General features: G+C 44.7%; 1 protein-coding gene across 6 annotated transcripts in view; it reads left to right on the forward strand.

Annotated features, from left to right (window-relative positions):
* MRTFB (myocardin related transcription factor B) overlaps positions 1-25,323 on the forward strand; it is a 322,168-nt gene that overhangs the window by 180,872 nt on the left and 115,973 nt on the right. Inside the window, exon 1 of one of the 6 annotated variants that reach the window (XM_073647706.1) lies at positions 5,315-5,433. The exons of 2 other annotated variants lie outside the window; for them this stretch is intronic. In XM_073647706.1, the coding sequence (XP_073503807.1) occupies position 5,433 (1 nt within the window). In that variant the 5' untranslated portion in view covers positions 5,315-5,432. Of the gene's footprint in view, positions 1-5,314; positions 5,538-17,399; positions 17,442-20,185; positions 20,524-25,323 lie in introns of those variants that run through there. 3 more of the 6 variants (XM_073647705.1, XM_073647707.1, XM_073647703.1) reach the window with 3 other exon arrangements.

The following is a 25,323-nucleotide window of genomic DNA, read 5'->3' on the forward strand; positions in this document are numbered from 1 at the left end:
GAGCTCAGCATTCAAAGAACTGCTAGATCCTCAGCAAAAAAAAAACTTGATTTTATCAAAACTGTAGCAAGCAGCTCAGTAAGTGACACATCGCTGGAATCAGGGTTCCTCCCCCTACATCCTTCTGCTGTTACATGGGGTAGCACAAACCTGGTGACAGTCCCTTTAAATATTATTTACTAGTTACTGTTTGGTTGCAGCTTTAGTAACTGTGAAGGTACCTGCTCACACAGAAGATTTTTTGCAGCAAAACCCACAGGTACATGCAGATTTTTTTGCGTCTTTTCACACTATGCATTGCAAAGGGTAAAATCCGTAGGATTAATTACCATGCTGCAAATCTAAAAATCAACTGAAAATTTCCACAACAATAGATGAACTTTTTTAAAACCTTATTTACAAAGCTAAGTATGTTGTGCCATGTTCCTTCATCAGGAGTGCACTGTTCCTCTGCCCACAGCTGACGGGGCGCGGTGTGCTCCTGAAGATTGACAGTCGGATATGACAAAAAAATAAAAGAACCATTGAAATTTCCCAGATTTCTGCATGGATTAATAATAAAATGTGGTGTAATTACTCACAATGTTAGACTTGTGGTGTGATTAGTCTAAATTTTAGACTTTTGGTGTGATTTATCACAATTTTAGATTAACGGAATCTAATTAAACTTTAGAATACAAACTATTTGCCAGCACTCAATTCATTAATTAAAATCTTGCAAGCTTTATGGGAATTCCAGGCTAAAAATTCAAATTTCAGTGACGCCGTACAAACAGCATGTAAATCATGTGAACCTCGGCAAGTTCCCAGGATGTGGATTTCGTGCATTTTTGGATACTCAGCAGCTCTTCTGCATCAATTAACTAATTTAGGATACTTCCGCCTTTTTGTTGCATGTTCAATAAATTTTACATGTTTTTTTTCAGCTGCTTTTTTCTTATGTCAAGTTTTAAATAAAACCACTTTGGATTGGAAACTTCCTGTTTGCTCAGTAACATAACTTTCATGAACCTTTTTTTTAGATCACATTTGTTTTTACACAGTGAAAGCGCAATAAATTCACGTAAGAGTTTTTTTCATTTGCGGAATTGCCATGTCTTACTCTAATCTATGGGGTAAATTAGCAAATAAAATGCATATTTACCACAATAGAAATTGCCATGCTGCAGATTTCACGATTTCACTGCAGATCAAATTTTTTAGCTTAAAAAAATGAAAAAAAAAAGAAGCAAAAGGCCAAGTGGGCGTGAGCTTTATAGAAATCTCATCTACTTTAATAAAACAAATACACTAGGGTTTTTTACGCAGCAGGAAACATGCACAGGGGGAGCTTAGCCTTAAAAAAAAAAAATGCACAATGCGCAACTGGGTTTCTTCCACATTTTAAGGTGGCTCAGTAGTTAGCACTGCAGCCTTTCAGCGCTGGGATCCTGGGTTCCAATCCCACCAAGGACAACATCTGCAAGGAGTTTGTGTGGGTTTCCTCCGGGTTCTCCGGTTTCCTCCCACACTCCAAAGACATACTGATAGGGAATGTAGATTGTGACCCCCAATGGGGACAGTGATGATAATGTCTGTAAAGTGCTGGGGAATTAATGGTGCTGTATAAGCCAAGCATAATAAATAATAAGGCATTGTTCTCCAGTGCGGGCCTCCTGCAGCGGAGACACCACAGCATTATCCGCAGCAGCATCAACCACAGATATTATTATAAAGAACCAGAGGAGCCACTCAGTTTCATCCTTTGCACCGCCAAGGATAAAATTCACACCTAACATCCGCAGTTCCTGTCAATTTACGTTGGAGATATATTTTGCAGCATGTGGTTCACAGAAAATCCGCTGTGGATTCACACCTTGGGCTGTGTTTACACTTTGTTGTCAAGATGCATTTTTTTGCAGAAATAGCGGAAACCTGTTGGGAGAAAAAGGAAAACAAACGCCCTGTGACTTCAATGTGTGAATGAAGTTTAAAGAGGTTGTCCACTACTTTTACATTAATGTCCTATCCTTTGGATAGGTCATCAATGTCTTGAGTGTCCGGGTTCCGGCACCTTCGCCGATCAGCTGTTATTGGTGTCAGCGGCTGCTGGCCGGAAGTACTTACTTGCCTAGCTGCTCACGCAAGGTATGGGAAAGACTTAGTGCAACACAAAGGAAAGGGGGGAAGTGGAGACCATTTAGGTTGATCTAGCATCACCCTGTCTCCCCTAATGTCCCTGTATTGTCTCTCAACCAGTCGCCGCACACGTGCCTCACCCTATCTTTCCCTGGCATTTAGCTCAAGCTAGGGAAGGGAGGAGATGAGCACTAGTCGATCTCCACTATACACTATAGACAACAAGGAAGGACAAACAGGGGAAAAGTGCTTAGATTTAGATGGCTCCAGACACATGCAAAAACACGTCCTCAAGCTCCAGAGAGGAAAAGGTACTGCTCTTGCTAAGCATTCACAAGGAATAATGAATATCGCCGGCACCTCCCTCTAGAACACACCAGGTATTTATACACGTAGACCAGGGAGTTAATTAGCCAGAGGGAGGTAGCTGCTGGGTCCTAGAGACAACCAGCCTCTAAGAAGATGTCTGTAATGCCAAATGTAGAGATCTCCTGCAACCAACTGCAGAGCAACTGTCACCTCTGACACACCCTTGACAGCGGATGTGTAGTACCCTGCGGAAAACACTACAAATAGATGGCAAGTGAGTATTTACGGCCCCTGACACTGATAACAGCTGATCGGTAGGGGTGCCGGACGTCGGACCTTGGGCTATCCGACATTAATGACCTATCCTAAGGATAGGCCATCAATGTAAAAGTTGTGGACAATCCTTTTAATGATTCTGGTAGGGTTTTGGCCCTATGTGCCCTAGTTTATTAGTTTATATGCATCTCTCATAGTAAAATTACATTGTAATCCGCTCTGGTGACAAGGACTGATGTGAGAGATGATCATTTCTGTACAGCATTATGGAATATGGAACATATTTTGTGAATACCTTTATCACTAAAGTTTCACTTCAAAGCTGTTATCCAGAACTGTGATTTTGATGATCCACTGTATCCTTAGGTAGGAGTCCAACAACCAGAAACCGCACAAGTCTAGTATGAATAGTGTACGGAGTTGGAAAAAAACACAACTCTGTATATTGTGTAGTGGCTGCTCAGCTTCTTTGGAAATTAATGACTTGAGCTGCAGTACCCAGGAGCATCCACTACACAGTGTAGTGAGCTGTGCCAGAGCTGATGACTACTGATTGGTGGGAGTGCCAGGTGTCATACCCTACCAATTTTATATCGATAATAGGTCTTTAATATCACAATCCTGGACAACCCTTTTTTAGGGTGTATTATATGTATGTGTGCTGTCGGTGTAAAAATTAGACAACACACTGGCCAATATAACCCAATAGGACTGCCCAGATGACTGCTTTTTCACACGGATGACAAAAAGGATGAGAATCGTCAAGTTTTCTTAGGCTGTGTGATCCCACGATGCGGATTTTATGCGTTTCCACGGCTGCATTTCCGCCGCAAAAACGCATTATAAACGCATGTTAAATTGGCTGCCATGTTCCCCAATGATAATCCGCATGTGCTGTGCACATGCTGTGGAAATTTCCGCTGCAGATTATCATTGTGGAAAATCCGCAGCACGTCCATTAATTTTGCGGAATCATGGCGAAATCGCCGCCATTGACTTGCATTGAACCCCATAGCATCCACATGCATACAAGTATGCATGCGGATGTTATGCGATTCAATGGTCGGATGGTACCCGGGTCTGGAGAAGAGGAAACTCTCCTCCAGACCCGGGTACCACAGTACCTGTAGTTAAAAAAGAATTAAAATAAAAAAAAACATTATACTCACCTTCCGATGGCCCCCTATCTCCTCAGCGATGCGTCCTGGCTCCCTGGCGGTTCGTGATGGTGTAAAAGGACCTTCCATGACGTCATTTAGTCATGTGCTAGTCAGGCGACCGCTGTCGTCGGCGGTCGCGTGACCTGTCACATGACTAAATTATGTCATGGAAGGTCCTTTTACACCACCGCGAACCGCCGGGGAGCCATGACGCATCGCTGAGGAGACCGGGGGCCATCGGAAGGTGAGTATAATGTTTTTGTTTGTTTTTTTTTACATTTTAATTCTTTTTTTTTTTACTATCGATTCTTCATTTAAAGCAGCAGATGGTCACACAATATAAATCCATGCCGGTTGCATGGATTTATATTGTGTGACCAAGTTGTCAAGGACTTTTCCAAGTGATATTCAAAATCGCTTGGAAAAGCGCTTGACAACCCACATGCGGAAATGCATGTTAAAAACGCTTGACAAACGCTTCTACCTGGCAGAAAAAACGCATGTAAAATCCGCATGTACAATCCAAATGCGTTTTTTCTACCAGGGAGATGCAGAAACGCTCAGGAAAAAATCCGGAGCATTTTTGCTTCGTGGGCCCATAGCCTTAATGTAAATTGTATGGTTTTTTTTATATACTAGTCTGAACCCGGTCTTAGGCCACGTTCAGTATTTGGTCAGTATTTTAAATCAGTAGAATAATCAGAGGAAAAGTATAATGCAAACACGTCACCACTTTTTCACCTACTCCTGATTTTGGTTTACAAATACTGATGTAAAATACTGAACGTGTGAACATAGCCTTATAGTGATGCTTGTATAATACCATAGAAATTCTGCCTGTGAGATCTAGTAAGAATTTTATCTCAGACCGTGCTCAGAAGAACTGAAGAAGGGCAGATAACATGCCCCAGATCCAACCTTGGTCGGTCACTCCACTATTGGTAACATCACTGAGCGGCCTCCTCTACATCATATTATCAAGAAAACTCACTTCTGCTTTATTATATGATTAAACCAAAGTTATTCATTCTGAATTCATCCATTAATATAAAAATAGAATAAAAAAAAACAGGAAAAAGAAGCCAAAAACCATAAAAAGAGCCTTAAAGTTCTGCTGAAGGAAATGGCGCTCTTCTCCGTCAACGTTCGACGTTCCCTCAGGAAAGGAATACGTTGTTCCACATTTACTTTTGTAATCCTAATTTTTTTTTTTCTTTATTGTTTTATTATTTTTATTGATTTCTGGAGCTCGGCCTGCGCTAAATGAGTTTAAAATGACTTGACAATGTTGTTTTATTGACCAGGTCACATTTTTTTTCTTGGTCCCGGGGGCAGTTTTTGTTTGTATTGAATGTTTTTTTGACACCCGGCCATGGCTCTGTGCTCGCTGTATATTTCTTCTCACACTAGATAGATGAGCGATCCAGGCTGGGAAGGAGGATTGTGAAATGATGTGCTGCCGTCCCAGCACGCTCAGTTTTGCCCTGTGAAAAACAAGTATCCCGAGGCTGAGTTTTGCCCTGAAGTGGGCTGGCTCTGCTCCTTCCACTTCCCGGGGACTCTGCCTTGAGTGAGTAGGATTTTGTCTTCTTTGGGACCTGAAAGGCATCAGGGGGTGTTTGTGAGAGAATGAAAGGAGGGTTCGTTTCTTCTAGAGCTGCTGCTCTATGTACAGTAAGATCCAGAATACTTCTTAGACTGTTATATGTTTTACGTGTACAGATTTTGGCTGTTTTATGGGGTTGTGTAGTTAAAATGCTTATAAAGTAACTCAACTTTTTTGCTATTTTTATGTTATTTTATGTTATTTTTTTCTTGTTTTATTATTTTATGCTGGTTATGTAATTAGCAAAAATCTTGTAATATGGTTAATGACCCTACTTTGCTGCCTTCCCTACATCGAGTAGGAGGGAGCAGAGTCCTCACAGTGTGCGCTCTCTTTTACAGCCCGGCTACATTCACACGTATGTATAAAAAAATAATAATCCCGTTTCATCCAGAAAACTGATTTATTTATTTTTCTTCTCATTTGGCATCCATGTTCAGTCCATTTTTATACAGTAGCAGTTATTAAAAGTGTACAAAACTAAATAGTTTCTTATAGTAAAGAATTGCAATGTATTCATAAAAATCGGATGCTATATATATATATATATATATATTTTTTTTTTTTGCACACCCATAGACTTGAACTGGTGAGTCTCATCCGGCACATTGAGAAATTAGTGCATGCTACGATTTTTTTTTTTTTAATGCAAAGATACGAAGAAAAAAACAAACCTAAAAGCGCTCCTCTGCACTGCTCCATTGCATAACATTGATCCAGGTACTGTCCATTTTATCACCGACAGCAGTCAGACCGTAAATAAGGACGTGTGAGCTTGGCCTCCCAGCGAGAGCTGCGCAGACTCCGGTCCTGCTCTCCTCACACTGCGCAGACTCCGCTCCTGCTCTCCTCACACTGCGCAGACTCCGCTCCTGCTCTCCTCACACTGCGCAGACTCCGGTCCTGCTCTCCTCACACTGCGCAGACTCCGGTCCTGCTCTCCTCACACTGCGCAGACTCCGCTCCTGCTCTCCTCACACTGCGCAGACTCCGCTCCTGCTCTCCTCACACTGCGCAGACTCCGCTCCTGCTCTCCTCACACTGCGCAGACTCCGCTCCTGCTCTCCTCACACTGCGCAGACTCCGCTCCTGCTCTCCTCACACTGCGCAGACTCCGCTCCTGCTCTCCTCACACTGCGCAGACTCCGCTCCTGCTCTCCTCACACTGCGCAGACTCCGCTCCTGCTCTCCTCATACTGCGCAGACTCCGCTCCTGCTCTCCTCACACTGCGCAGACTCCGCTCCTGCTCTCCTCACACTGCGCAGACTCCGCTCCTGCTCTCCTCACACTGCGCAGACTCAGCTCCTGCTCTCCTCACACTGCGCCGACTCCGCTCCTGCTCTCCTCACACTGCGCCGACTCCGCTCCTGCTCTCCTCACACTGCGCCGACTCCGCTCCTGCTCTCCACACACTGCGCAGACTCCGGTCCTGCTCTCCTCACACTGCGCAGACTCCGCTCCTGCTCTCCTCACACTGCGCAGACTCCGCTCCTGCTCTCCTCACACTGCGCAGACTCCGCTCCTGCTCTCCTCACACTGCGCAGACTCCGCTCCTGCTCTCCTCACACTGCGCAGACTCCGCTCCTGCTCTCCTCACACTGCGCAGACTCCGCTCCTGCTCTCCTCACACTGCGCAGACTCCGCTCCTGCTCTCCTCACACTGCGCAGACTCCGCTCCTGCTCTCCTCACACTGCGCAGACTCCGCTCCTGCTCTCCTCACACTGCGCAGACTCCGCTCCTGCTCTCCTCACACTGCGCAGACTCCGCTCCTGCTCTCCTCACACTGCGCAGACTCAGCTCCTGCTCTCCTCACACTGCGCCGACTCCGCTCCTGCTCTCCTCACACTGCGCCGACTCCGCTCCTGCTCTCCTCACACTGCGCCGACTCCGCTCCTGCTCTCCTCACACTGCGCCGACTCCGCTCCTGCTCTCCTCACACTGCGCAGACTCCGCTCCTGCTCTCCTCACACTGCGCAGACTCCTCTCCTGCTCTCCTCACACTGCGGAGATTCCGCTCCTGCTCTCCTCACACTGTGGCTGCTATAAAGAAAGCAGAGCACTCACATATTGAATCCTCTCTTCCCTCCACGTGCCTGTCACCAGGGCTGACTACAAGTCTGACTTGCCCAGAACAGCTGCAGTACATCACTCTGTGTGTCTCTAGCATCATTATAATCACAGTGTGAGTGAGTGAGATGCTCCTGCACTCTGCTCACTGTGGCTGCTGGGAGGCAGAGTGTGCTCACTGTGGAGACTCCGCTAGAGCACTCCGCTCACTATGGCTGCTGGGAGGCAGTGTGCGCTCACTGTGGAGACTCCGCTCCTGCACTCCTCTCACTGTGGCTGCTCTGAGGCAGAGTGCGCTCACGGTGGAGACTCCACTCCTGCACTCCGCTCACTGTGGCTGCTCTGAGGCAGAGTGCGCTCACTGTGGAGACTCCGCTAGTGCACTCCGCTCACTGTGGCTGCTGGGAGGCAGTGTGCGCTCACTGTGGAGACTCCGCTAGTGCACTCCGCTCACTGTGGCTGCTGGGAGGCAGAGTGCGCTCACTGTGGAGACTCCACTAGTGCACTCCGCTCACTGTGGCTGCTGAGAGGCAGAGTGCGCTCACTGTGGAGACTCCGCTAGAGCACTCCGCTCACTATGGCTGCTGGGAGGCAGTGTGCGCTCACTGTGGAGACTCCACTCCTGCACTCCTCTCACTGTGGCTGCTGGGAGGCAGAGTGCGCTCTGTGTAGAGACTCCGCTCCTGCACTCCTCTCACTGTGGCTGCTCTGAGGCAGAGTGCGCTCACTGTGGAGACTCCGCTAGTCCACTCCACTCACTGTGGAGACTCCGCTAGAGCACTCCGCTCACTATGGCTGCTGGGAGGCAGTGTGCGCTCACTGTGGAGACTCCACTCCTGCACTCCCCTCACTGTGGCTGCTCTGAGGCAGAGTTCGCTCACTGTGGAGACTCCGCTACTGGACTCCTCTCAATGTGGCTGCTGGGAGGCAGAGTGCGATCACTGTGGAGACTCCACTCCTGCACTCCTCTCACTGTGGCTGCTCTGAGGCAGAGTGCGCTCACTGTGGAGACTCCGCTAGTGCACTCCACTCACTGTGGCTGCTGGGAGGCAGAGTGCGATCACTGTGGAGACTCCGCTCCTGCACTCCTCTCACTGTGGCTGCTCTGAGGCAGAGTGTGCTCACTGTGGAGACTCCGCTAGTGCACTCCGCTCACTGTGGAGACTCCGCTAGAGCACTCCGCTCACTATGGCTGCTGGGAGGCAGTGTGTGCTCACTGTGGAGACTCTGCTCCTGCACTCCTCTCACTGTGACTGCTGGGAGGCAGAGTGCGCTCAGTGTGGAGACTCCGCTCCTGCACTCCTCTCACTGTGGCTGCTCTGAGGCAGAGTGCGCTCACTGTGGAGACTCCGCTAGTGCACTCCACTCACTGTGGCTGCTGGGAGGCAGAGTGCGCTCACTGTGGAGACTCCACTCCTGCACTCCCCTCACTGTGGCTGCTCTGAGGCAGAGTTCGCTCACTGTGGAGACTCCGCTACTGGACTCCTCTCAATGTGGCTGCTGGGAGGCAGAGTGCGATCACTGTGGAGACTCCGCTAGTGCACTCCGCTCACTATGGCTGCTCTGAGGCAGAGTGTGCTCACTGTGGAGACTCCACTACTGGACTCCTCTCAATGTGGCTGCTGGGAGGCAGAGTGCGATCACTGTGGAGACTCCACTCCTGCACTCCCCTCACTGTGGCTACTCTGAGGCAGAGTGCGCTCACTGTGGAGACTCCACTCCTGCACTCCCCTCACTGTGGCTACTCTGAGGCAGAGTGCGCTCACTGTGGAGACTCCACTCCTGCACTCCCCTCACTGTGGCTACTCTGAGGCAGAGTGCGCTCACGGTGGAAACTCCGCTAGTGCACTCCGCTCACTATGGCTGCTGGAAGGCAGAGTGCGCTCACTGTGGAGACTCCGCTCACTGTAGAGACTCCGCTAGTGCACTCCGCTCACTATGGCTGCTGGAAGGCAGAGTGCGCTCACTGTGGAGACTCCGCTCCTGCACTCCGCTCACTGTGGAGACTCCGCTAGTGCACTCCACTCACTGTGGCTGCTGGGAGGCAGAGTGCGCTCACTGTAGAGACTCCGCTAGTGCACTCCGCTCACTATGGCTGCTGGAAGGCAGAGTGCGCTCACTGTGGAGACTCCGCTCCTCCCCTACTCAAAGTTGGTAGATTTGTACACCAGATATGGGGCCCAGATTCATCATTTGTGATTTATTGAATTGACGCTTCTTTTTTTTTTGTCTTGGTGTAGTCTTTTATGTTTTTTGGGGTTTTTTTGCTCCAAATCAATCTGGATAAGCAAAGTTGTCAAGAAAAAATAAATAAAAAGGTTTAAGAAAAAATTTAAAAGCGATGCAAAACATATAGAGTATAAGGTGCGAGTACTAAGGCCACTAAAAGAGGAGCAAATTACTCCAGAAACCTGCAGACACAGCAATGATGAATCGGGGCCTTTGTGTATACATCTAATCAGTTGTTACAGGACAGGTCAGCATCTGTTTTCTCCAGGGAGGCAGCAAAATAGGGTCATTAACCTGATTATTAGTATATTTTTGCAATATTAAATTTCCAACATTATTATTACAAAAAATAGTTTTGTTACCTCTTTTAATTAATTTATAATTAAATTCCGCAAACGACCCACACCGCTTGTGCTTGGTTTACCATTATCCCATCTCCAAAAGAATTTTGGAAGGCAGAGCGGTCACACCTTATACCTTGTGGGTATGTATGGAGAGGAACTTGTTTTTAACTACTTGTGCATGTTCAGAACTCAAGTGGTAGATCTGTGTCATATATATAGTCTAGAATTACATTATGTGTGTATGTATGTTGTTATATGTCATATATACATAATCTAGAATTACCTTATGTGTGTGTGTGTGTGTGTGTATATATATATATATATATATATATATATATATATATATATATATATATATATATATATATATATACGTGTGTGTGTGTATATATACACACGCATATTTCTATATAGGTATATGCATGTACAGACGTGTGTGTGTATATATAAATATACATATATATATATTTATATATACACATGCATAGATATACTCATATATATACACTCTTAGATTTACTCATACACACACAGGTTAAGCAGTATATTTTTTACTTTACATTTCGCACTTGCTGTGAGTCTCCCCAGTGTGTCCTGTAGCCATGGACTGTGGTTTGCAGAGATTTGCAGTTGCACATTTCCAGCCCTATAGGGTATTTGTCCATCTGCTTTAGTGTCAGTACAGGGTTCCTTACTGCAATGTGACATTACCGGATATTTTCTCAGTAGTATCTATAGGACTTGTATCTCCCAGTGTTCCCTTGCTGATGTTGCTGTATGGCAGCTTCTGCTGAGGACACTGATAAGGCTGCATACTTCACATACCATAGGCTGCAGAGACATGCATGGGGGTAGCCTGTGTTTGTAGAACTCTTAGAACCCTGCCTTGATGGTGTACAAGCCTAACAATGTAGGGTCTTTCTTGATGCTTTGCAGAATGATTTACAATTGTTATTTTGTGCCATTTCACCAAATTCCTACTGTTGGGTGAGATCTAGAAAACATTTAAGTTTGTATGATCATTGAATGAGTTGTCATTTTCTCTCTACATATAAGTCAAAGCAAAGAGCCAAAAAGTATTGCATCACTTGCTGGGGGTGAGCGTGACCATGCATTGAGCAGAAAGTCCATTGACGTATTGTGCTTCATCTTATTCTTCATGACCACATAATGAGTGGTTCCTTCAGACACAAAAGTTGATAACTGGGAGTTCTAGAAACAGGACACCCTATAATGAGCTTTATTCTGGGGGACAGTCTCAATAAAATGGGATTGTCCGAAAAGGAAACAGACTCTAAGGATATGGTTCAATTAAAAGAATCAAAAATATACATATTAGAAGAACATGAGGTATACTGATATTGCAGAAACAAGAGGTTCTGCATCTTTCCTTATCTGGCACTAAGGAAGTTAACATGCCAGGGTGTAAATGCTTCATCTCTTAGAGGGGTTGTCCATTATTCGGACAACCCCTTCTCAATTGCTATATTCCTCCTCCGATGCCAGTGATGTTCCAGCAATGACAGCCCTGGCTCTCCCAGGGCTTGCGTGATGTTATGTCATGTGAGCCCTGCAGCCAATCAGCAGCCGCTTCACTCCCACTTCCTTCGGATGAAACTGACACCCAGATGAAGTGAGTGCTGTTGCTGATGCTCTCTGACTTCCTCCAGGTGTCAATTACATTGAAAAGGAAGCGAGAGTGATTGGCTGCAGGGCTCGCGTGACCTAAGAAAGTCACAAGAGTCTTGAGGGAGCTAGTGCCGTCATCTCTAGAATGACGCCAGCATTGGAGGTATTTTATGTTTTTTATTTTATAAGGTGGAATATAGCAATTGAGAAGGGGTTGTCCGAGTAGTAGAAAACCCCTTTAAGAATGTGGTCCTGCATATTAAATTGTCAGAAAAGTGAAGTGTTTTAAAGATTTTTTTAACCAGAGTGCAGTAGATTTTTACTTGCCACCATATACTGATTATGGCCCGTAGAAATGAGACCCTCTATAGATGCACAGCCATATGTATAATGTGGTTGGGAGGATTAAAAGGAGCTTAGATTGGGGCCTAGACATTGAAGAATGACGATTTTGTGTGGTCTTCCATTCACTTGCAAAATAATATTAGTAAAGAAAGAAGGGACCTCATATTGTGTAATGTGCCTTTAAGAAAGATTGAGCGCTATTACCATTTCAATCAATATGAATCCAGAATTGGATTTCTCTACTTATCTGCCGCTATATATTGTAATATAGAGCGTTTCCATGGCACAAACTTTACAATCGAAATAGAAGTACATAGTACAGAATATTTAATATTGAAGCTTGATCTCTGAATTTAATATTAATTTAACCACTTTTTAATTCCATTCATACCATATGCATCCTTAGTAGGGTGACAGCATCTTAAAGGATTATTCCCAAAATCACAATTGAGTCTTGTAATAATATATACATATATGTATTCATCTTTGTCAATATAATCCATTTTTAAATCTTCCCCGTTTTGCACATATCACTTTGGTAGCTATGCCCTTCCAGGTTGTATTTATCAGCCAGTTGCCATTGGACCTGTCCTGTAGTAGTTTCAGTGCGGTATCTCTCGGCTGGCTTTCTGCCAAAATAGCTGTGCTCAGGGATGTGTCCAGAAGAGCTGTGAGGGATGATGTCACAGAAAGAGGTGAAGCCTCCTTCATTATAGTGTAGAGCTCATACCAAGTAGCAGGGGTGTGCTAGTAACTAAGAGGGGCGATGTACTGCAGGATGGAGCTGTATACAGGAGACTAAGAATAGAGATATACAGTGGAAGGAGGGGGCTATGCGTACAGAGTTAGAGATGAGAGATATACTGCAGGAGGGACTGAAATAAGTGATGTACTGCAGGATAGCCTTTTGTATAGAGGGGGTGAGAGGAGAGAGATATTGCACAAGGGGCTATGTACAAGGGCTGAGATTAATTGAGCTAAGAGATCAGTTATGTGAAACTTCAAATGTCACTGTATTGATGCATATGTAAAAGGCTTATCTTCTGCTGTATGCATCAATAGAACAATATTTGCAGTTTCACATCACTGGTCTTTCAGCTGCAGGCAACAAACACAGATCTGCACTGCCTTTGTGGAGGAGTGCAGGACAGTTGAGCTCTTCTAAAATTGGCTAATGATGTAAAACCACGCTGCCGCTATACTGTTGAAGTGGTAGAAGGTAAAATCAGTCAACCAAGGTACTGTACAAGGGCACTGAGTACACTGAAGAATAGTGTGAGATCTGATCTACACTTGGATTAGCTTGATGATAATGCAGAGTGGTTGAGGTTGTCAGAAGCAGAGAGGAGGGAGGGGTCTGCAGCACTGAGGTGAAGCAAGTGCTGCTTGGAAATGTAGTTTTAGCAGATAAGAATAAGACTGCACATTCTGCAATGTGAAGCTGCATGCACTGAGTGGCAGCTTTGTGAAAAATAATTCCTTAAACCTATACGGGCTCAGTTTGGAATTTATTCCCAAAGCAGTAAATCATAAACATTTAACCATACCATAAAATGTTAAAAAGAATTGTCTGTCTGGTATGTGGAGTCAGTTGGCAACCATATCTAAGATGCAGTGGAAAGCACCTTACAGTCCTTTTGTTGTGTCATTGCTGATCTTAAAATGAGAGACGGCATGGGGCCCACTGATGCTGACCGATGTATTTTAATAGGAAAATGAATTCCTCCTTGGGACGTGGTTGAATGGCAATGTACATATGACGCGCCCCTGGGCCTGAGTCGCGCAGCGTTGCGCACGCAGGAGCCTACCCGGAGCCGGATCAGATGGGGGGTAGTAGTCTCGTGGCGGTGACCCGGTCCGTGCCCAGGGAGTCAGACTAAGTGGCAGTCTATTAGCAGTGGATGGTGGATGACTACGCCACCCGTTGAATGCAGCTATGGAGCTGCCGCTGCAGGGCAGACCGCTGAGGCCAGTGGAAGGATGGTGCAGCGTGGATGGTATAACCCCCAACGGGAGGGGTATGGCCTCAGGGCAGCCGACGTGGATGATGGGGGTAGCAGGAACCACTCAGAGACGATGCGGTGTAGTTCAGGGTCTTTACTGGTGACAAAGATAGACCCTCCCGGAGTACTGGCTAGCAATCGGGGCCTGGTCAGTCCTTGAGCAGATGGGATCTCCCCTGGCCAGGCGGAGTTGTAGGCCTTCCCAACTAACTGTACTCTTCTGGCTACCTTGCTAGAGGCGGGTAAAAGTAGCCCACGTCCCTGAGTGTACCGTGTGGTGCTCACCCGTATGGCCGGTGACTCGGGGCCTTCTAATGGCTTCCGCTCCACGATGGCGGTGCTGGTCCCACGCGTGTGACCGTGCCTTCGGGTTTCTGGGCCAGAGGACCTGCAATCCCCTGCCGGTCGGTTTCTGCTGCTGGGTAGAGATTAGTCCCCACAGCCTCGGACTCCGGGTCCGGTGATACTTCTCAGTCAGGGCGAGCTCTGCAGCTGCCAGCCCCTGACTCCTTGTAACACTGCTCCCACAGAGCTCCTGTTGTTCTTTTCCCATAGCTGCTTCTCTTCTCTGTCTCTACTTCTGGCATGGCCCAGGAGCTGGGCCCAGCCGGAGCCACAGCTCCCTGTCAGCCCTCCTGGCTGAACTCTCCCTCTGAACTCTCTAACCCTGCCTCAGCCCCAGGTTTATATAGGGGAAGTCCTTCCCCTCCCAGGACTGGGCAGGAGGTGTGGCATGCATAGGATTCCTGACCAAGGGACCTCCCACCTGCTCTCAGACATAACATTGCATTACTGTGGAAACCAGACCCCTGGGGTGCCACACACAGACTTGGATACACATGATTTTTGTCGATTTTTGCATCAATCCATGACGCATTGTGGGTATAGGGTTGAGGATGACATTGCACAAAAGTTTTCATTTTTTTTTTCTTCAGCTATTTATTAGTTAAATCTTTATGTCCTTATTCTGTGCTCAAGAGTACTTCCAGCGTCAATCACAGTGTATCAGAGCTTACTGTTCCAGCGCTGTCCCCTCCAAAGCACCCGCACAGCCGGTCAGTCTTTTTCCATCTCAGAACCAATTTTCCCACAGAAGATGGTGTGGGGGCGTATGCAAACATTAGCAAGAAATAGAAAACTCATCATCTACTCTCTCCCTCTTCACCCTCCTTACTTCAGAACAGACGAGCCCACGAATTATAGTTTTAAAGGAACCGTATAAACAGAGACTGTCCTCCTACACGCTTATTCAGTGGTCATCAGCTGTGCGGCTCAGCTTCTCTTACTGCTGGACACTTTCTCATCAGATTTCTACACAAACTTTTTCTTTTCTTTTTTTTTTTAACTTGTCTATTTCAGAAGCTATTTTCTCAGCATAGGTTTATTCCTGATACGTGTTACTGGGAAATACCCTCTTCAAGACACTGATGTATGAAAATAATACCCTAGAAAAGCTTAAACCTATGTCCAGGTCCTGCTATCATCACCAAATACTCTGTGGGGTTCCAGAAAACAGATAACAGAGCATTGATATTGTATGAAACCATAATATAGAATGGCCAAAGGAAGGCTTTATAGCCCAGGGATGTCAAACTCAAACACACACAGAGGGCCAAAATGAAAAATTTGGACAAAATCGTGGGCCAACCAGTATACAGTGTAATGGGCCCCACAAAGTCCTCCATACAGAATAATGGGCCTCACATAGTCCTCCATACAGTATAATGGCTTCACATAGTGCTCCATACAGAATAATGGGTCCCACATAGTCCTCCATACAGTATAATGGGTCCCACATAGTCCTCCATACAGTGTAATGGGCCCCACATAGTCCTCCATACAGTGTAATGGGCCCCACATAGTCCTCCATACAGTATAGTGGCCTCACATAGTCCTCCATACAGTATAATGGTACCACATAGCCCTCCATACAGTATAATGGGCCCCACATAGTCCTCCATACAGTATAATGGGCCCCACATATCCCTCAATACAGTATAATTGGCCTCACATAGTCTTCCACACAGTATAATGGGCCCCACATAGCCCTCAATACAGTATAATGGGCCCCACATAGTGCTCCATACACAACAATGACCTCACATAGGGGTGGTGGCTCAGGTGTCGGGGGCCAAATAAAACCTCCATGTGGGCCAGACTTGGCCCACCGGCCAGAGTTTGACATGTATGACATAGCCGAATCCAGCCTGAATTTTAGGGCTCAGTCAGATGGCCATATAACACGGACGATGATCGCATTGCAATGCTTGGAGTGTGTGGCGACTCTCCTGATCCGAGTGTGACAGTATGTATTGCTATGGAGTTGTCACTCTCGGGTCCGGAGAGCCGCCAGCCAGTCCGAGCATTGCAGTGCGATCCTCATCTGTGTTATACAGCAGTCTGCACCCTTTTTGTCTGTATCATGACTGAATAACACCCTGACACCCTCGTTCATGGCTTTGTGGTTATCCAAGTTCAATTCTGAAAAGCTCATTCGGTGAGGACTATGAAAATGTACATCGGGAGCTTCTTACTGGAGTATATGTTGAACGTAATGCATGAATGCAATGTGTACATAGCCTTACATGTACTCATCAGAAATGCTGATTCCATCACAGGAAAGAAAAAAAATCTCATGAAGACCATTTTCTCCAACAACAATGACCTTATGATGTAAAGAGCTATTGCCGAGAATCTCATGAACAGATCATCGCTGCCAGCCATGAGCATCACAGTTTCTAGTAATGGTTCTAACAAAAGCCAATACAGAGCCTTGTATAGATTTTACTAGGAGTATATTGACCAGTTGTGACCTGATAACAATCATTTTTGGCAGTAGTTTATTCCTCTCTTACTTTATACTGATCATGTATGATCACTTGGATAAAAGAAAATTGTAATAAGTGTGTAGCGTATACGGTCCTTTAGGACACGGGAATGTGCTCTTTGGTGCTTTATTTTTGACAAGTTCATTGCTTTATATACATTCTACGTATATTCTACCTTGCGTTCTTAACATACAAAGCTCAGTCATGAGCAGAAATCAATTTTGGATATTGAACAGCTATTGTATCATTAGCTGAGTAATGAGGAGCTTCAAGTATCATTGTATACATCAGACGTTCCCTATGACAGCAACATCTCAGTAGCGACTGACCCAGTATAGTTCCAAGGGTGCAGTAGAAAGGCAATCCTTCCCGGGATCTGTTTTTAAGCTATTTGGAGGGGCGTGTGGTGCGGTGGGGTGTACTTCCTTTCGAGTTTTCATGTAGACTGCCAGAGCAACCACTTTCATGATCACTTCAGATGTTGTCTCAGCATCTGCTTCACTTCTCTTCTTCCTGTCGCGTGGGGTGAGTCTTAAGGCAAAGAATTTTCAAAGCTTCTACTTCTACGCTGCAGAGCCAAGTTATGCTTGTAGTGCGACTACAATGAGTACGTGACGCTACTTTGGTGGCGGTAGAATTTTCTATGTAGGATGAGTATATATCGAAATGTTTATTTTATTGATTTGTGATGTTTTGTTTTTCTTTGGACTTCTCAAGCCGCTTTCTTGGTGACCTCCCCTCGTGCTAATTCTTTATTTCCTTGTCACATAAGGAGGTATAGTTAACACATTGGTAAAGTTTTACTACTAGTTATAGTACCTTTTAATAGCGGCATGCAGAATGTGATATAAATGTTTGTTTGTACCATGTTACCATATTTTTTCATCCCTTTTTGCAGATGAATGTAGTGGTAACATGGAGTTTTGTTGTAGGATGCTTTGTGCATAGTGTTTGTATGGGTTGTCTGTACTCACCCTTGTTATGTTCCTGAATCTGTGAAGATGTGACTGTATAATAATTGTTATTATGTAGGATGTATCAGTACATAGCTTTCCCACAGTCCTGACTGGCACATCTGCTTAGTTGTATGACTACCCTCAGGGGGGCTATGACCCGAGCTTTACTTGGTGTCACTCCGCTTTCCCGGAAGCAGCTAATAGCAGAAATGTTTACAGCCACTCTGAAGGGGATGAGACAAGTTTACAAGTGATTCTTTTTAGGGTGGGAACGCCTAAAGTGCGATACCTCTGTTCAACCCTTAAGAATGCCGCTGATATCCTCTGGAGGTAAGTATGTATACTTGTCCTGGGGCTCACCAAACTAAAGTGGTGATCATTTATGATAATGGTGAACAATAGGTTGTATTCATCTGCACAGCAAGCTGACTTTTTCATTTTGGTCTTTTCTTCTCTTTTTTTTAACATGAAATTTGAGATTGTAGATATGTAGTAGGAATGTGGTATATACGGTGTAGGGTGAATGTTTTCTTTGTCCATGTTCATACATGAAGCCCCAGTTTTTGGACCTTGCTAAGCAGGAACCAGTTTGTATTTTTTTAGAAATATTTTTTATAAGGGAGATGCATATATATCTTTGATTTTATAGTTATCTTAGGGTTGGGTTGGAGAGAAAATGTAGCTCTAAGTACATTTTCTCTTTGAACTATGAGTTTATTCCTAAATGCCTCTTATGGCTCCTAAAAATCGGTTCAGATGTCCTCTCTTAGAAGTCCCTTAAATTGTACCCCTAAATAGGAAGATCACCCTAAGGGTCAGCCCCATCTGGAACCTGTTCTTTAGCTTCCATGTAAGGGTGGACAGGGCTTTATAGGGACCTTGAGAAGGTAGTAGGTTAATGGTCAGGCTGCCTTTTTTGAGCCAGTTGCCTTATACTACACTATATATTATGAAATACCATTGAAGAGAAACCGTATTAAAAGTAAGGCCTTGTTCAGACGTATCTGTGAGAAAGTCGAAACAGGTAAGTGACTCACGAACGTCTGAAGGAAGACTAAATTGAGGTTTCTCGTAATCAAAACTTATTATCTATCCACAGAATAGGCGATAACTGATCGCTGGAAGTTCCTCTTATCAGGATAAAAGGGGGATCTCATCCCTTTTAGGTTGGGGAATAGATGGCCACAACGCAGTTGGATTTTGTGAGTCTTGCTTATAGTGGTACCTGGCTGATCAGTGTTCGATCCCATTCACTTGCATTATGCTGTGATGTGGCAGGGGCATACTAAATAGAAAGGAAATACCAGCACCACTGCTCCGGAAGTGTACGTGCTTCAGGAAAGGACCAAAGTCCTGGCTTAAAGTAGACGAAAACCTCAGCACCGAAAAAGAATATTATTTTGATCCTCCAAGAATCAAACTATGGCCTGCACTTAGCTGCATCTACCCTAAACCTGGCTCTTCCAACATACAGATGCTCTTGACAAAAACCATTGTTGGTCGAAACGTTGGACAATTTCTACTTCTTGCCGGATCAAAATAAAATTCAATTATTGCAAGCAAGAACGTCTACCTTTGTCTTTTTCAGAGCTGTGGCATATATCAATCTTAGGCCGTGCAATCTGTGTCAAGGCCAAAGTCACCGTGTAACCCCAGCCTAAAATAGAATCGCTCTATTGAAAGTAATGGGACTGGTTGTGGGGTATAGCCTATTTTAGCTCTCGGTTATCTGACTCTTATCACCTAACCTTTGGATCGATGTTACGTTTTGATGATTAGAAAACCCTAATAAGTTTTATTTTTCTACTTAAGTGAAAAGATCCTGATTATAAGTGGAAATACTACTTATAATTTTTGGTAAGTGTAGACTCTAATATGTGTATTTCACAGAAAGTGAGTTTCAGGCTAGACCTCCACCGTGGAAGTGACATTTCTTTGCGTTTTCTCTTTGCGGAGACGTTCTTGGGGGTTGGCCTTCTCCGGGGTGACTGTACCTGTCATTTGCAGCTTGTGTGAGGAATGATCTCAGCCGGTGAGCTCACTTCTGAATAACATCTCACTTTAATGCCGCGTTGACCTTGGCTTTTGTCTAAACTTTTCAGGGACTTTGCTTGAAGACAACTTGTATGGTGGTGGTGGGTGGACTGCAGTATGGCGGTGGTTGACTGACAAGTCTCCTTCACCAGCAGTGACAATGCGTCTTGTCCCAGTAGTGGTGGCGGGATTTATTATTAACTTCAGAGTCAGGGTTGGTTATTATACTGGGAGCACAGTACTGCTGGTGGGTGGAGAGCTGCTCTACAAAGGGGTGGAGATCCTCACTGCTGTTTCCACAGCTCCGCTTCCCTGTCTGGGAGAATTCACTGTGTGTGCAAGTCACAATTGAAAGGAAGCACCATGGCTTTTTCCTTGGCTTAGACATGTAATTTGTCCGCTCCTGACGACTATCCCAAAAAAGGATTGTGTGCCCTCTCCGCAGTCCTTTTTCCCTTTCTCCTCTTTACTGGATATATTATTTGGAAGGAGCCTCATCATGATTGATAGCAGTAAAAAGCAGCCGGGTTTTACCGAGATTATACCTGCTGGGGATTTTGATCCATTGAAAGATAAGGAATGTCTTGATGCAAACAACCAGAAAAGTCTGAAGGAAGGTCAGTACGCTTGTGGTCTGTGGCTGCTGGAGGGGGATGCATTGCAATGCAGACATGATTTCAGCCAGCTTGAGCTGTTTCCAGATGAGAGTGCGGTTCCAATGTGTGTCTGCAGTGTCCGCAGCCGTGCATTGTACATCTGTTTTCTGCATTAAGCTTGCTAAAAGGAGCAGCCTGTGTGTGGATGACCCAGTGCCTGTCATTGGCCGTACTGTCAGGCCCAGCGTATACCTAGGGACATAGCATAAGTACTTAAGATGATTATAGACTTTCTCTTCTGCTTCCTAATGGTTAGGAAAGTGGTTTTAATTGATTTATATTAACTATTTCCTCACGGCTACATTCAAATATTTTTAGTCAGTAATTAGTCTCTTCATAACCTCATCCTTGATGAAGTTCAGTCATATTGTCCCCAAATCTGGACATTGCATATTGTCCACAGACTGGCACGGTACGGCACGCTCAGCCATGTCACTGCCACCGCATTACACTATATATTGACCACAACCTGTATGAAGATTCATAAAGTATCTGCTTATTCTATATATGTTTGTGTGTATATAGGTATGTGTTTGTTATAAATACATATAAACGTGTGTGTGTTTGTAATATATATATGCACATGAACATATATGTGTGTGAGAGTATATGTGTGTGTAATATATATATACACATATCTATGCATACACGCACATATATATATATATACATACACGCACATATCGACATACATACACGCACATATCGACATACACACACGCACATGTCGACATACACACACGCACATATCGACATACACGCACATATCAACATACACACACGCACATGTCGACATACACACACTCACATATCGACATACTTAACACGCACATGTCGACATACACACACGCACATATCGACATACACACACGCACATATCGACATACTTAACACGCACATATCGACATACGCACATATCGACATACACACACGCACATATCGACATACACACACGCACATATCGACATACACACACGCACATATCGACATACTTAACACGCACATTTCGACATACACACACGCACATATCGACATACTTAACACGCACATATCGACATACACACGCACATATCGACATACACACACGCATATATCGACATACACACACGCACATATCGACATACACACACGCACATATCGACATACTTAACACGCACATATCGACACACACACGCACATATCGACATACTTAACACGCACATATCGACATACACACACGCACATATCGACATACTTAACACGCACATATCGACATACACACACGCACATATCGACATACACACACGCACATATCGACATACTTAACACGCACATATCGACATACACACACGCACATATCGACATACTTAACACGCACATATCGACATACACACACGCACATATCGACATACACACACGCACATATCGACATACACACACGCACATATCGACATACACACACGCACATATCGACATACTTAACACGCACATATCGACATACACACACGCACATATCGACATACTTAACACGCACATATCGACATACTTAACACGCACATATCGACATACACACACGCACATATCGACATACACACACGCACATATCGACATACACACACGCACATATCGACATACACACACGCACATATCGACATACTTAACACGCACATATCGACATACACACACGCACATATCGACATACTTAACACGCACATATCGACATACACACACGCACATATCGACATACTTAACACGCACATATCGACATACTTAACACGCACATATCGACATACTTAACACGCACATATCGACATACTTAACACGCACATATCGACATACTTAACACGCACATATCGACATACTTAACACGCACATATCGACATACTTAACACGCACATATCGACATACTTAACACGCACATATCGACATACACACACGCACATATCGACATACTTAACACGCACATATCGACATACTTAACACGCACATATCGACATACTTAACACGCACATATCGACATACTTAACACGCACATATCGACATACTTAACACGCACATATCAACATACACACACGCACATATCGACATACTTAACATGCACATATCGACATACACACACGCACATATCTACACACACACACGCACATGTCGACATACACACACGCACATGTCGACATACTTAACACGCACATATCGACATACACACACGCACATATCGACATACACACACGCACATATCGACATACACACACGCACATATCGACATACTTAACACGCACATATCGACATACACACACGCACATATCGACATACTTAACACGCACATATCGACATACACACACGCACATATCGACATACTTAACACGCACATATCGACATACACACACGCACATATCGACATACACACACGCACATATCGACATACACACACGCACATATCGACATACTTAACACGCACATATCGACATACACACACGCACATATCGACATACTTAACACGCACATATCGACATACTTAACACGCACATATCGACATACTTAACACGCACATATCGACATACACACACGCACATATCGACATACACACACGCACATATCGACATACACACACGCACATATCGACATACACACACGCACATATCGACATACACACACGCACATATCGACATACTTAACACGCACATATCGACATACACACACGCACATATCGACATACACACACGCACATATCGACATACTTAACACGCACATATCGACATACTTAACACGCACATATCGACATACTTAACACGCACATATCGACATACACACACGCACATATCGACATACTTAACACGCACATATCGACATACACACACGCACATATCGACATACACACACGCACATATCGACATACACACACGCACATATCGACATACTTAACACGCACATATCGACATACTTAACACGCACATATCGACATACTTAACACGCACATATCGACATACTTAACACGCACATATCAACATACACACACGCACATATCGACATACTTAACATGCACATATCGACATACACACACGCACATATCTACACACACACACGCACATGTCGACATACACACACGCACATGTCGACATACTTAACACGCACATATCGACATACACGCACGCACATATCGACATACACGCACGCACATATCGACATACACGCACGCACATATCGACATACACGCACGCATATATCGACATACACACGCACATATCGACATACACGCACGCACATATCGACATACTTAACACGCACATATCGACATACTTAACAAGCACATATCGACATACACGCACGCACATATCGACATACACGCACGCACATATCGACATACACGCACGCATATATCGACATACTTAACACGCACATATCGACATACACACACGCACATATCGACATACACACACGCACATATCGACATACACACACGCACATATCGACATACACACACGCACATATCGACATACACACACGCACATATCGACATACACACACGCACATATCGACATACTTAACATGCACATATCGACATACACACACGCACATATCGACATACACACACGCACATATCGACATACTTAACATGCACATATCGACATACACACACGCACATATCGACATACACACACGCACATATCGACATACTTAACACGCACATATCGACATACTTAACACGCACATATCGACATGCTTAACACGCATATATCGACATACACACACGCACATATCGACATACTTAACATGCACATATCGACATACACACACGCACATATCGACATACACACACGCACATATCGACATACTTAACACGCACATATCGACATACTTAACACGCACATATCGACATACTTAACACGCACATATCGACATACTTAACACGCACATATCGACATGCTTAACACGCACATGTTGACATACACACACGCACATATCGACATAAACACACGCACATATCGACATACACGCACATATCGACATACACACACATATCGACATAAACACACGCACATATCGACATACACACACATATCGACATACACACACGCACATATCGACATACACACACGCACATATCGACATACACACACGCACATATCGACATACTTAACACGCACATATCGACATACACACACGCACATATCGACATACTTAACACGCACATATCGACATACTTAACACGCACATATCGACATACTTAACACGCACATATCGACATACACACACGCACATATCGACATACTTAACACGCACATATCGACATACTTAACACGCACATATCGACATACTTAACACGCACATATCGACATACTTAACACGCACATATCGACATACTTAACACGCACATATCGACATACACACACGCACATATCGACATACTTAACACGCACATATCGACATACTTAACACGCACATATCGACATACTTAACACGCACATATCGACATACACACACACACATATCGACATACACACACGCACATATCGACATACTTAACACGCACATATCGACATACTTAACACGCACATATCGACATACACACACGCACATATCGACATACTTAACACGCACATATCGACATACTTAACACGCACATATCGACATACACACACGCACATATCGACATACTTAACATGCACATATCGACATACACACACGCACATATCGACACACACACACGCACATGTCGACATACACACACGCACATGTCGACATACTTAACACGCACATATCGACATACACACACGCACATAT

Source organism: Phyllobates terribilis, unplaced genomic scaffold, assembly GCF_046119375.1.
Source record: "Phyllobates terribilis strain yellow unplaced genomic scaffold, ASM4611937v1 Scaffold_9__5_contigs__length_417890890, whole genome shotgun sequence".
NCBI lineage: Eukaryota > Metazoa > Chordata > Amphibia > Anura > Dendrobatidae > Phyllobates > Phyllobates terribilis.